The following is a 13,733-nucleotide window of genomic DNA, read 5'->3' on the forward strand; positions in this document are numbered from 1 at the left end:
CACTTTTATGCACAATGTCCTCCCAATAGTAGTCAACTTTAGAGATGATTTATACTGTAGCCTCAAGGATGCAAGAACACTGAAACAAATCTCAATGCTGGGTAGGTTTTTACAGATATCTGTCACCATGTCTAGCAAAAAAGCTCAAGATGTTCAGTACTTTTAAACAGTTAGTCATTTAAAGCAAAAGAAATAACCTTTGGAAAAGCTCCATTTTGAACCCCTCATGTACCTTTTATAGAAAAAAAAAACCTTTAGGCATATTAAGTTGTGGACTTCATGCAGTTCATACTTGCTTGCTGTTTTAGGCATTGCTGTAAGTACTAAATCGTAACAGAGTCAAGAAGTCTTGTTTTTGGTATATGATCATTAGATGGTTCTCAAAATTACCACATGGAAGTTATACTTGATGCCTGTGGTGCATTTAGCATGCACAGGGTTCTAATTCTGTCCTTTCCTAAACATCACATAACCAACCAGAGGGTGGATTTGTTAAGGTACCTCATTAAGGCTCTCATCTGAGAAGTGAAATAACACAGAGACAAAAGAGACCTGGACATTTATCATATCAAAGAGGTAATCATTTGTGACTTTGCAATCTTTTAAGATAAAAGATTGCATGTTTTAAATTACTTAATTAAAGGATGGTTTGAAAAAAACACACAGCTTTCTGGATAGAAAGCATCCAGCTAATATTGCTGTTCAGTACCTTGTTTAATTTTTTGGTATGTTTGCAGATCGCATCCAGAGCTACAGATATTCCACAGTGCTTTCCTGCCTCGTTCAAGTATAATAAAAGTAGAAATCTATAGAAGCTCTAAGGTTAAACAAACTGTACATCATACAAAAATTAACTTAATTTATAGACAGTCAAGGAGTATTGGCAATGCCCTTTATAAATCTTACCAAAGATTCATCACAAAGGATATTACAATCTACATATGTGGTCATCACCATACAAATGCCATTTAGATTTATGTGGTAGAACTGAATATCTGTTACATGTACACATGTAAAATCAGCATTTTGCACTATATACATTTCTTTTAAAGTAATAGTATTGTCAATACTAACCTAAGGTTCAGGATTTCCTTATTGCATATTTATTGTTGCTGAGGCAGTTAGTTATGATACAATAATGCAATATCCATAATTACTTTAAATAAACAAAAACATTTCTCCTGCCAACAATATAAAGGATTTTTTTTTCTAAAATCACATAGAACATTGCTACATACAATTTTACACAAATACTGAAAAACATGACCTTAAGGCATCTGCTAGAAAAGCAGATGTGCATATTTATATAAACTAAATTATGCAGGAAAAATATTGCACAAAATCCTATTATTTTCAAAATAAAATGTGCATCTTTCTAAATACACATAATTCCCTATCATGACCAAATGAAAATGCGAAGCGGTTTGCTCAAAAACAATTCTGCCTCTTAAGTAAGCTTTAAGAAACAGACATGAACAAAGTACTGGGCGCGACACAGGAAAGATGTGAGTACTGACAGAGACTCTGTGAAAGCTATTTCCTTATAAGAAGTGCTTTGGGGGATGAGATTTGGGTATTCGTTTTACTTTCTGAAACTTACATTCTCATTTACAAATATCTACCCAGAATCAGGGTCTGTTCCGCTAAACAAAATGGCACTTGCATTAGAAAATTTATTCATGAAAATAATCTTTTCCTGAAAATCCAGATTTTCTGCATGAGAAGGGAGATCTAGTGCTGATTATGAGAACATTCACAGTTTTCTCCTCTTGATCATGAGTCTATTTCACGCTATTTAAGAAACAACTAATTCATGAACATTCCTGAATTCTACCATCAGGATCTTAGCACAGAATCCTAACAACAGCACTGACACAGTTTTAATTTAAGAGGCAGGGACAGCAGAGACCGTTTCTAGAGAATGCTATTATCAAGATAAAGACAGTAAAAATTAGTTTCTATCAACATGCACCCACACCCTCAGTTAGCCCTAAGGTTAAGTAAAGTGGCCCTCAGTATTGCAAAGAAGCATCATTCCATTATAGAGCCCTGTGCTGCCTGGTGAAAGGATTGAGCATAGTGGTGACAGACAATCAGATAAACAAGGACATTTAGTTTCTAAGAGCCTCTAAGTCTGTCCTTTAGAAATAGATATCTTAAAATAGCAGCATTATTATACTTCATTATAATAATAAAGTTAATGAAATTGGAAATAGTACTGTGGTTCTGTACTTAGAGCACTTTCTGATTAAGCAGCCTTAAAAGACTTTTTTTGATGTTAGAATCTTGGGCTAATAACTTCTAAGCAAAATATATTATTATTATTATTATTATTATTATTAATGAGATTTATAATTTCTTTTCCTTTTAAATTCAAATGTTTTAATTGGTTCCTTCAGAGCAGAGACTAGGTTAATTATTTTATTTCCTAAAATCCTCAGATACTGTACCTTGCATACGACTGATAAAAGTCAATAAATACTTCCTAAGTGATGAGTTATCCATTTTTAATCAGGAAAATAATCCTGCTATATTTTGGTGCCTTTCTAAAATATGCTAAAGTGGGTAACCATCAAAATCTGCCACTTAACAACATACTGACTTAACAAAACGACAGCTTCTAAATTCACACACTACTCTTCCATCCCCTCCTGCAACACCACAAATGCAATATTTAAGGGCAAAGAGGATAAAAGCCATGGTGGGATTCAGGGAGAATTATGATGGTTTAGAGGCCATATGAAAGACTATTTACCAAAGCCAAACGTCCTACTCATTTATACAACTCTGTTGTGGAACAGATGTAGCTTGGAAAAAAAAATTCAAATAGCAGGGAAGTTCACAAATATTTCATTTAGTTATAATAGAAAATATAAGCATAGCAGAAAATAAGATAATACTTTTGTTTATTTCAGAATTCATCTTCACTTCACTCTCCCTACATCCACCGCAGCACTGGGAAGTCTAGTTTAAGAGAAGACTTTGAATACTCAAAATATTAGTGATTTGAAATACTAATACTTTCAGATTAGTAGTCTCTTGGATACTAGTCTTTTGGATTCTTTCCAAGAACAACATGTACAGATTTTGTTTTTGCTGTTGTTGTTTTTTTTTTTTAACACAGAATATAAAAGCTGACTTTGCATGTTAAAATAAGGCACAAATCCAGTTTAAAATACCTTCATGCAAACTTGCTTGTGAGTGGCTAAATACCCTCACAACACAGTTTTGTAGTCAAACATCTCATGAGGGGACTCGACGACAGAAGAACTTACATTTCTGAAGCCATGATGTCTATTAAGCAAATGGACTAAAACCCCAGCTTTACCTATGCTAACACTCACAATATTCCCATTCCCATGCCTCATTTGAACAGTCGTGTTAAAAAAGGCTTTTTCTTTTCAAAAATTATGAAGAAATATTTGCCAAGCAGATTCACAACCAGAATGACCTTTTTTTCCTTCTCATTTAAAATAGCTCTTCTGATAAGTTGACTTCTTTTACTATACGCTTCAACAAAGTAAAACGGAATTTTGTAATGAGTATATAAAGGCAAAATTTGACAAGAACCTTGAGTCTTGCTTTTGTCTTAATAAGGATTAAACACTTTTTTCCTTAATGTATACTGAGTCCATCCTTATAAGGAAAATAAGACTTGTCTTCCTTTAGAAACATGAATGAATAATTGTCCTCAGTAAAACATATCCACTTAAGATTTTGGGATGTAGTTGTAAAAAGAAAAAAACTTGGTCAATTCTTTAAATTATTTAAAGACTGACCTGAATAATTATTTTTAAGCAATGTTTTTAACAACACCCCTTCCAAGATTCCTTTTTTAACTCGCAAGTAAATTCTTTCAGCAAATGTTCTAGGGTACAGTCCTGATGAGGTTCTTGAATGGTTTCTCAAACATCTTTTCTAAAGTGACAATTTTTTAAAACTAATCATGATTGGGGATGTACAGAGTGTATACTGAATACACAAATACCAAATTAACCATAACATCACTGGGTTTTTTTCCTGATTGTTTTTCCTGACAAACTAGCTTATCATGAAGCAGTCAATGCATGATTCCTTGTGAGATGAATTTCAACATTTAACAGTGAATTTGAGGGAGAAGAGACAAATCTCCTACGCAGAAGAATTCCAAATAATTTATGTAGCTACTCCACCCTCTGGGAGAGGAAGCATAAGCTCTACTCCTTAAGAGTGGGCTATACACAGTGACTTCCTTCCAAACAAACACTACCATAGAGGAAGGGAGGGGAGAAAGCGTAGTGGAGAAATCTAACACACACCACCTAAGCTAGGCTATCAAAGTCAACATGAACATTCACGATAAATCATGCTGACATTATGTACCTTGTATATGATGTAATGAAAGTGACACTTCACTTCTGGAATCTTCCTCCCCCAAACCCGTAATCACAGTGTAGTCATGAGGAAAATAGCAGACAAATTCTATTAGAGGGACATTTTACAATTTATCGGACCAGATCAGTACTCTTCAAAACTGTCAAGGTCATCAGCAACAAGGAAAGTCGGAGAAAATGTCACAGCCAAGAGGCATCTAAAGACACATGACAACCAAATGTAATGTGGTATCTTGGATGGGATTCTAGAACACAAAAAAGACATTAGGGAAAAACTAAGGAAATCTGAATAAAGCATGGACTATCGATATTGGTTCACTGATTGTGGCAAATGTACCATACCAATGTAAGATATTAATAATAGGGGAAATTGTGTATAGGGTTATATGGGAACTCTCTGTACTTTCTTCATAATTTGTCTATAAATCAAAAACTTCTAAGCTATAAAGTCGATTATTTTAAAAAGTAAATTTGAGATGATAAAAATATTTGATGTAGAATTATTAGTTAAGAAAAAAAAAGATAGGAATATTTCTTTATCAGGATAGTTCATGTTATGTTTGGCTTTCTGGGACTGGATTCCTAGATAGCAAAGGCATACAGAGAGACTGGGAAAAAAATTTAAAGTGTCTCATTTGTAAACAGAAGTCATCAATTTCACATTGTAATTCAGCACTTCATATATTTCACTGAGTGAAAGGTAAATGTGTACCTTTATACGTTTTGGAAAACATGGCTGCAGTGTCCACAAGAGAGCTTTTTAACTTTGAAAAATTAATTTTGTCCTTGATTCAATGAATAGAAAAAGGCATTATTGCTCTGCAGAACACTTATAACTTATCCTTCAAAATTTACAGGTAATTCCATAAATTATTAAAGTACGCTAAATATAGGCTTAAGATTAAGGCAGTTAGTGGGTCAACAGTGTCAGTAGTTTCAGGCTAGTTTTGAGAAGTTTTGATATCCTGATCAGTTCATGCTCAACCAGATTAGAATAGTAGCTACTGGTTATGTGCAAGGGTTATATATGCATACTTAGTTTAAATAAATGAATGGCATTAAGCACCAAATACTGGGAAATCATATGTTCAACATATACTTCCAACATACATACAAACTAGTACCTGATTTAAGAGCACAGTAGGAGAATTAGCTTTACATTAAAAAAAAAATCAATCAATATATAATCACACTCACGAGATGAATGAGTGGGAAAAATGTATGCTCCAAATGAACAATAATTTTTTAGACAGTCCAACAACTGTCATTCCTACATATAATTCTGTTTACTATAGAGATTACATGGAATCCTAAAATGTCTCCATAGAAGCTTAGATGCACGTGACTCTTAACTGTTGATTTAAGTTTGGTTTCCACTTGTGTTTTCCTCTGAAATGTTTAAGTCTTGCTGGAAGGCAGATGTTATGTGACATAACGACACCACTTCATGAAGCAGTCCACTATCTTCTGAAGTCTCTTTGGCTTCTTTCCCTTCTTTCTCCCAAGGGACAAAAGTAGATGAATGTCGCCCAAGGCTGGGTATAAGCAGATCATCTGAAATCTGGCTTAGTGTTTCCTTCCTTTCTGTTTTACACTTTTCATCTTCGGAAACTTCAGGCGAAGCTAACTGGAAATCCAGTTCTGAAGCAGAAGCTGCCTTTTCTGTGACCGCGGGCCCCCTCACATTGTCAACACTGAGGTGTTTTTCATTGTTTTCCTCTTTCAGGATAAACAGAGAATCTGTCCAACCACTAGAGGGAACTCGCTTCCGGGGAGATGGAGGAAGGTGTTTGCCATGAAGGGCACTATCATCTTGCCCGAGATGCCACTCTACTTGGTCACCAGAACCACTGCAAAGTAGGGTCAGATTATTCTCACTAGGTGCATTGGATTTATTCTGAAAGCAGAAACCACAAAATCAGAAAAATTTTAATGAGTCTATAGTATTACTTCAGCAAATTATTTTCCAATTTGAAATAAATATTAGTATCTTTCATGGCTGGGAACTTGAAGTTCCTCGCAGAAGAAATATAGCATCAATAGTGAATTCTGAACACCTGCAAATGGCTCTATTAACAAGAAAATATATAAATATATGTCAATAAAGATGAAAAATTAAATAAAAAGAACTTGCCAAGTCCCCTCCCGCCAAAGAACCCAAACAGACCAGCTACCTCGTATAGTCAATGCCAAGTTCTGGAATTACTTACAGTCACAACATGGTTGCCATCATTCATACTTCCATCTCTTGTTTTTTAAAACATTCAGTTCAAATTGTTTAAAACACTGCTCATTTTTAAAGTAATATAATAAAAAAATTACTTGAATTGATACATTTATTAAACACTTTTTTGAAGATCCAAGAAATATAGAAAAAAAAGTAGAAACATTTCAGATCTAAAACAGTGCCCAAAAAAGACAACTATGAAATCAGATCGTAAGAGACTATTATGCTTGATAAAAGAACATTTTTTATTTTTTTGATTTTTCTTTTTAAATTCTTTGGTGTTTATTTTTGAGAGAGAAAGAGACAGACAGACAGAGTGTGAGCAGAGGAGGGGCAGAGAGAAAGGGAGACACAGAATCCGAAGCAGGCTCCAAGCTCAGAGCTGTCAGCCCACAGCCTGATGTGGGGCTTGAACTCACAAACTGTGAGATCATGATCTGAGCCAAAGTTTGACACTTAACCTACTGAGCCACCAGGCACCCCAAAATAAAATTTTTTTTCAATTAATGACAATAACTACTAGAATCAGACACAAAATTGGAAAATACTGGAATTTTTCGTGGTTAAATTTTATATTTTTGAAGATTTGACTACTTACCTGTTTGAGATTAAACGCTTTGACCAACTAGGACTATATATAACATGAAGCAATTCATAGCAAAGGGTAAGTATGTTTTCATTTGATTTTAAGGCTGAAAAATCAACTGACCGTAGGTTTGTAATCAATATCATCCATTGATCTGAAGAAATCCAAGCTCTTCGCTGCTGCCAGCTTTCCTTGGTCAGAGCTGTGTGTGCTCAGTGTATCTAAGATCTCTCCTAGTAGGTCCATTTCACCTGAGTAAGGAGTCTTTACTCTTGCTTCAACGGAGTCATCGCTTTCATAAAAATCAGCAGAAGCTTCTTCTCCATCTTCAGAGGATAACCTGGAGGAAAATGAAGCACATCCTAGTAGTTACAGTCACGCACACGGCATATGAGAACCTTCCCCCGGTTACATTCAAGCAGTGAGAGAGTCTTAAAACCAAAGTGCTTTTCAGTGGAACAACAGCAAAATGGCTAACTGGTTCGTGGTCAAATTCTTCACAGAGATGTGTATTTACCAATTCAAATATGGGAAATTTTGAGTACATGCACAAAGAAAAAACAAACAAATAGCTATGGGTCCTTAATCTGGAAGCAGAAGCAGGGCTAATTCTGTGGGATTTGGGACATTAGCCTTAGAAATAGTAGACGGAACACTTGGAGGATTCGCTATAGCCAAGTTAACTCTCAATATTGGTATGTGGTTTTCTCTTTATTTATTCATTTATTTTAGAGAAGAATGCATATTCCTTTATATAGACAAAGATACACTTAACAGAGAAAAAAAGAGTCATTCCCATATGTCAAACTTGTTTAAAAAAATTAAACACCTACTATTATTATTTTCCTTATTTATAGTAAAATTATTTTTAACATTTTGTATTAGAATTTCACCTTCTGATATCACCATGGACTTAAACCCCTCCTATTCCCGTGACTCAATTTATTTTAATTGACTATTATCACTGTTCCTGCCATTTAACCTGCCCCTCTTTACTAGGTGGGTAGGAGCCTAACTTGGGTGGGCTTCTAGCTCTCCTTTAACACTATTCCAGATATTTCTGTAGGCATCATTGTTTTCCAAGAATAAGATATTTCAAGTCTATCTTTCTTCCCATCTCAAGATTCATCCCCCATGAGACTCCACTGAGAACTGGCTCTTTTTGCTGAAGAACACCGTAAGGCAGCAAAATCTGATCTCTAGGACTGTACATTCTTTCAACTATCTTTTGAAATCCTAGAACTCCTGCCTTTCGGCCACAACACTTAGTAGGATTCTAAAATCCATCACGACTTACTTGCTTGCTCTCTCGTCATGGTCGTCATCATACAGAGCACTATCAAGGCTCTTAAGAGGTCTTTTCAAGCGTCCCTAGAGAGGGGAATTGACAATAAAGTGGCATTAGTAGTTTAAATAAGTCTTTTTCACAAATTTTAAAGAAAGAATTTTATTTGGCAAGGAACACTTTTATTGTATGACTTTTTTTAAATTTTATTTTTAATGTTTATTTTTTTGAGAGAGAAAGAGAGAGAGTGCGAGCGGGGGAGGCACAGAGAGAGGGAGACACAGAATCCAAAGCAAGCTCCAGGCTCTGAGCTGTCAACACAGAGCCTGGTGCAGGCCTCAAACCCATGAGATGTAAGATCATGACCTGAGCCGAAGTCCGCCGCTTAACTGACTGAGGCATCCAGGTGCCCCATGACAAGAACACTTTCAAAAGAAATATGCATTAAAGGTTTTTGAATATTACCCAACAACTTGACAAGCTGTTCAGTTATAAGGGGAGGGAATCAGGCAATATTTATGTCAACATTTACAGCTCAAACTAGTAAACAAGAACAAATCACTGGATTGGACACACACACACACACACACTGATCCGGTCTGTCAGTCCCTGGTTTAAAACTACTTGACTTATAATCATTCATATCCCCATGTACTTATCCCCCAGTTTCAATAAGCTTCAATATTTGCCAATCTTCTTTCTTTTATCCCATCTCTCCAATTATTTTAAAGCCGTGCTCCTCCAAACTGAGTATGCATATAAATCTCTTGGAGATCATGGTGAAAACGTAGATTCTGACTCTACAGTGGTTCTAAGGATGAGGCCGGAGTTTCTGCATTTCTAATAGGCTCTCTGATGAAGTTAGTGCTGCCTGATCTGCACGTTATTTGCTGAATAGCAAGGCTTTGAACCCAAGCTGGACAACCCATCATTTCAGCTGGAAACACTTCATTGTGTATCTTTAACAGATAAGTGCTCTTTAAACACAACCAAAATATCATTATCATACCATACAAATTAACAATTATTCTTTAACATCCTCTATTCTCAGGCCATTTTCATATTCCCTTATCACCCCCAAAATATTTTAGTTTGTTTATCTGGACCAGAATCTCAACAAGGTTAACACTGTATTTGGTTGATGTGTCTGTCAAGTCTCCTTCAGAGACTATCAGTTCCACTTTCTCCACCCTTTATGCCATTTGTGTCCCTAGACATGTGATTTGATCCTCTTCCTGTAAACTGGCAGTTACATCTGGAAGCTTGGATAGATTCAGTTGCTGGGTTTTTGTTTTTCTGTTTTGGGCAAGAACATGTTATAGGTGTTGATGTGTTTTTTTACTGCAGCAGATCATTCAGACCAGGAGGCACATAATGTTAAGATGTCTCACTTTCGGTGGCACTAAGGTTGATTAATGGCTCCAGGATTCAGGTTGGCTGATACCATCCACTATGAATTTTTGTTCACTTGATGGTTTTAGCATCCCGTGATAATCCTTGAGTAAGTTAACTATGCATTAGGGGCTCCAAAATTATGCTTTTCAAAAGCATTTCTTCTATCTTTACTTGTTGGCATTCTACCAAGAATTTTGTCCTATTAACTATTTTGAAATTCAATGTGTACAGGAGAGGTAGGATAAATCCTTGATTCTTTCTTTTGCTTAACAATTTCCAGAGTAATGAGTTTATACCTAATGATCTCTAAAAGTGAGCTGTGAGGGTTTTTAAAAAGGCATCATCATTTGTACCTCATATGGTACAGCCTATCACAGTAGATTCTTCTTGATGTTTGATGTCCCATTATTAAACTATACCATGATTACATTTTTAAAATGGCTCTTAACATTTAGAGATATAGCTTGAATACTTGCAGGTTAAATGATGTGTGATGTGCTATTGGGTATTTACTTAAAAATAATCCAGTGGTGGAGAGGGATCATGGGGGGAGCTGGCACTGAAATAAGATTGACCACACGTTGATAATTGTTGAAGCTGTATGAAAGGTATCCAAGAATTCTTCTAAGCTTTTCTTTACTTTAACATGTTTGAATTATGTTAAGTGTTCTTTCCACAATGAAATAATTTGTTTTTTTAAATGGTCCTATCTTTGATCCAGTGTTAGTCCACTCAGGTTGGCTCTTGTGTCCTTTAAACACAAGTGACCTCAGAGGTTCTTTAGTAAGCTTCTTGCTTTTGGCCCAACATAATGTCTCATTTCAACTTATACATTTTTTGCATCAGACCTGGAATCAGTCACTTCCTGTAAGAGTTTTGGTTTCTGTAAGTAGGAAATGGCATATATTTATTTATTTAATTTTTTTTAAAGAAGTTTTTTTTTTTAATGTTTAATTTTGAGAGAGAGAGAGAGAGAATAAGTAGGGGAGAAGTAGAGAGACAGGGAGACAGAGAATCTGAAGCAGGCTCCAGGCTCTGAGCTGTCAGCAGAGCCCGATGTGGAGCTCGAACTCATGAACCATGAAATCATGACCTGAGCCAAAGTTGGACGCTAAACTGACTGAGCCATGCAGGCACCCCAGGAAATGACCAGAGTCTGAGTGCTATAGGTGTCCATGGCTGCAAAGCATCCTTTTGAACGGATGGCAGCAAAACTGAAATTCGGAGACTTTAACCATGACATCACCAGAGAAGTTTCCGTCTTCCAATTCTGATCTCCCAATCTAGATAATTGTTTTCTTCTTTTCTTTCTCCTCTTCCTCCTCCTCCTCCTCCTCCTCCTCCTCCTCCTCCTCCTCCTCTTTAATTTTGAGAGAGAGAGACAGAGACAGCACAAGCAGTGGAGAGAGGCAGAGGGAGATCAAGAGAGAGAGAAAATCTCAAGTGGCTCCATGCTCAGCGCAGAGTGGGATGTGGGGCTCGATCCCATAACCCTGGGATCACAAACAGAGCCAAAATCAAGAGTCAGATGCTCAACTGACTAAGCCACCCAGGCACCCATGATAGCTGTTTTCTTCTGTTGCAGCCATAAAGAGTAAGCAAATTTCTGGAATTCATAATTCAGGAGTGGATCCCTACTCGTCTCCCTCCTCTATGCCAGTGCTGAGAGTAGTAGAAAGGAAAGAATGTATAGAGAAATATGTTCTTGTAGCCCCTGCTCAGAATGTGTAGTGAGCTTCTCCACAAGTTTGGTTACTAGCTATGTATTTGGGGCCTGTCACTATAATATCATTTTATGACTACAAGTTTAAAGTATATGAGGAAAAGTAATTTGAGGAATGGTCTAGGAACACAACTACCACTTACAATATTATTTCTGTAGGAAAAATACATTTCTTTCCCCTCCCTCCAAAACTCACAAAATATAATACAATTCTTTGTTTCTAAAAATCAGTCATCATTATAACACTGACCTCCGTATAGGCTTAACATTAGGCCAGCTAGGGGCCTTGCATTCAATTCTTTCTGAAAAACAAAACAAATCAGAACTAAAACCAAACAAAACTATGAGGGAGCTGAGACTTCATGCTGCTATTTAAAAAATAAAAAAATATTGACTATTTAAGAACTAATACAAAATGGGGCACCTGAGTGGCTCAGTTGGTTAAGTGTCCAATTCTTGATTTTGGTTGAGGTCATGATCTCACAGTTTGTGAGTCTGAGCCCCGCTTCAGACTCTGCATTGACAGTGTGGAGCCTGTTTGGGATTCTCTCCCCCCGCCTCCCCACCCTCTCTGCCTCTCCTCTGCTCACTCTCGCTCTCTCAAAAAGTAAACTAAAAAAAAAAAAAAACTAAGAGAAAGAACTATTACAAAATAAGATAAATACATAGCTTAATATTTAAGTTCGTAGAGTACATTGCAAAGCACTCTCATATACACACACAGTGGGGCTAGGTTCTGGGAATACAGAGCTGAGTTAGGCTGAGTCTCTGTCATTGAGTAGCTCAGAGTCTAATAAAACCCATGATAAATTCAGAAGTACGCCACAGAAGCTCCATAATTTGCCCAAGCTCATACAACTTATCGAGAACAGGATAGGTCTTTCTCTCCTGTGTTGCCAATCCCTTGTTCATTTTCTCCCACAAGTTACTTTTATATTCTATCTACGTCTGCCTAGATTCTCGGTTTTTGTTTGTTTGTTTTGTTAATGACAACTTTTTTTTTATGAAGCTACTTCACATATTTGTGAAATTCATACGTTTGAATTTGGTTTTATATGTCCTAGCTAGGTGACAGTTCTATCAATTTCTACATAGGGATGCCGTTAAATGGTGTATCTTGTGATGAATTTTCACAACACAGTTAGTTAAAATTAGAATTACAACTGATTAATGTTTTCTTTCCTGTGAGTGTTAAGCTTTGTACTGCACATATTCTGAGTACACTTTCTTACAAATTGTTTGTTTTTTCTTTTAATTTTTTTTCTAATGTTTATTCTTGAGACAGAGACAGAGCATGAACAGGGGAGGGGCAGAGAGAGAGGGAGACACAGAATCTGAAACAGGCTCCAGGCTCTGAGCTGTCAGCACAGAGCCCGACGTGGGGCTCGAACCCACGGACTGTGAGATCATGACCTGAGCCAAAGTCGGACTGAGCCACCCAGGCGCCCCTGTTTGTCGGTCTTAAATAAGCTTCTAATTAGCAGTTGCTGACTATGTATCAAGCAGTAGGGACTGCAGTCTCTGCATATGAAGTGACAACGTCCAGACACATAGTGAATATGTCAACTGCTTGATGACATCAAATTACATAATTTGTTAAGGTCACACACCCACAAAAGAAAAACAAAAGGAGAAAAAAGCTCCAGTTTGATTCATATGCAAGATAGAGAAAAATGGCAGCTTATTTAGCAAAAGCATCATCAGTTTCTGAGCTTTTATGAACTCAGTTTATCCCTATGTTACTGTTTCTGGTAGACTGGGACTCAGGGATTGTACTTTTGGGGGAAATAAAGGATTTCTTCCACTATGCCCAGAACATACAACACTGGGCAAAAAGACCCGGTCACAATTTTGTAAATAGAAAGCTTTTATGGATAATAGGTAGCAAATAAGCTTAGACTGCAGAAAATATATTACGTATTCTTTAGGATCTAATACGTAGCCAATAACAGCACATCTTTACCTGGATTCATAAATCACAGATACATCATTATTGAAAACCTGCCTATGAAACTAGACAGAAACTGAAATATAAATGGCTAAGAAAGAGAAAAATAATCTCAATACACAAAATAAAAATAAAATCTAAATATATTTATAATGTAAAATATATGCTCTTTTTCTTTTAAAAAAAATTTTTTTTA

The 13,733-nt window shown here is 36.2% G+C and overlaps 1 protein-coding gene across 3 annotated transcripts in view; it reads right to left on the reverse strand.

Moving 5' to 3' along the window:
• Positions 1-5,637: 5,637 nt before the first annotated feature.
• Positions 5,638-13,733, reverse strand: part of DENND1B (DENN domain containing 1B) — a 255,847-nt gene continuing 247,751 nt past the window's right edge. For all 3 annotated transcript variants that reach the window (XM_047840394.1, XM_047840395.1, XM_047840393.1), the window contains 3 exons: positions 8,484-8,557; positions 7,310-7,526; positions 5,638-6,270 (listed from right to left, as the gene is read on the reverse strand). In XM_047840394.1, coding sequence (XP_047696350.1) covers positions 5,734-6,270; positions 7,310-7,526; positions 8,484-8,557 — 828 coding nt within the window. In that variant the 3' untranslated portion in view covers positions 5,638-5,733. The remainder of the gene's footprint in view (positions 6,271-7,309; positions 7,527-8,483; positions 8,558-13,733) is intronic.

The sequence above is a fragment of the Prionailurus viverrinus genome, chromosome F1 (assembly GCF_022837055.1).
Source record: "Prionailurus viverrinus isolate Anna chromosome F1, UM_Priviv_1.0, whole genome shotgun sequence".
NCBI lineage: Eukaryota > Metazoa > Chordata > Mammalia > Carnivora > Felidae > Prionailurus > Prionailurus viverrinus.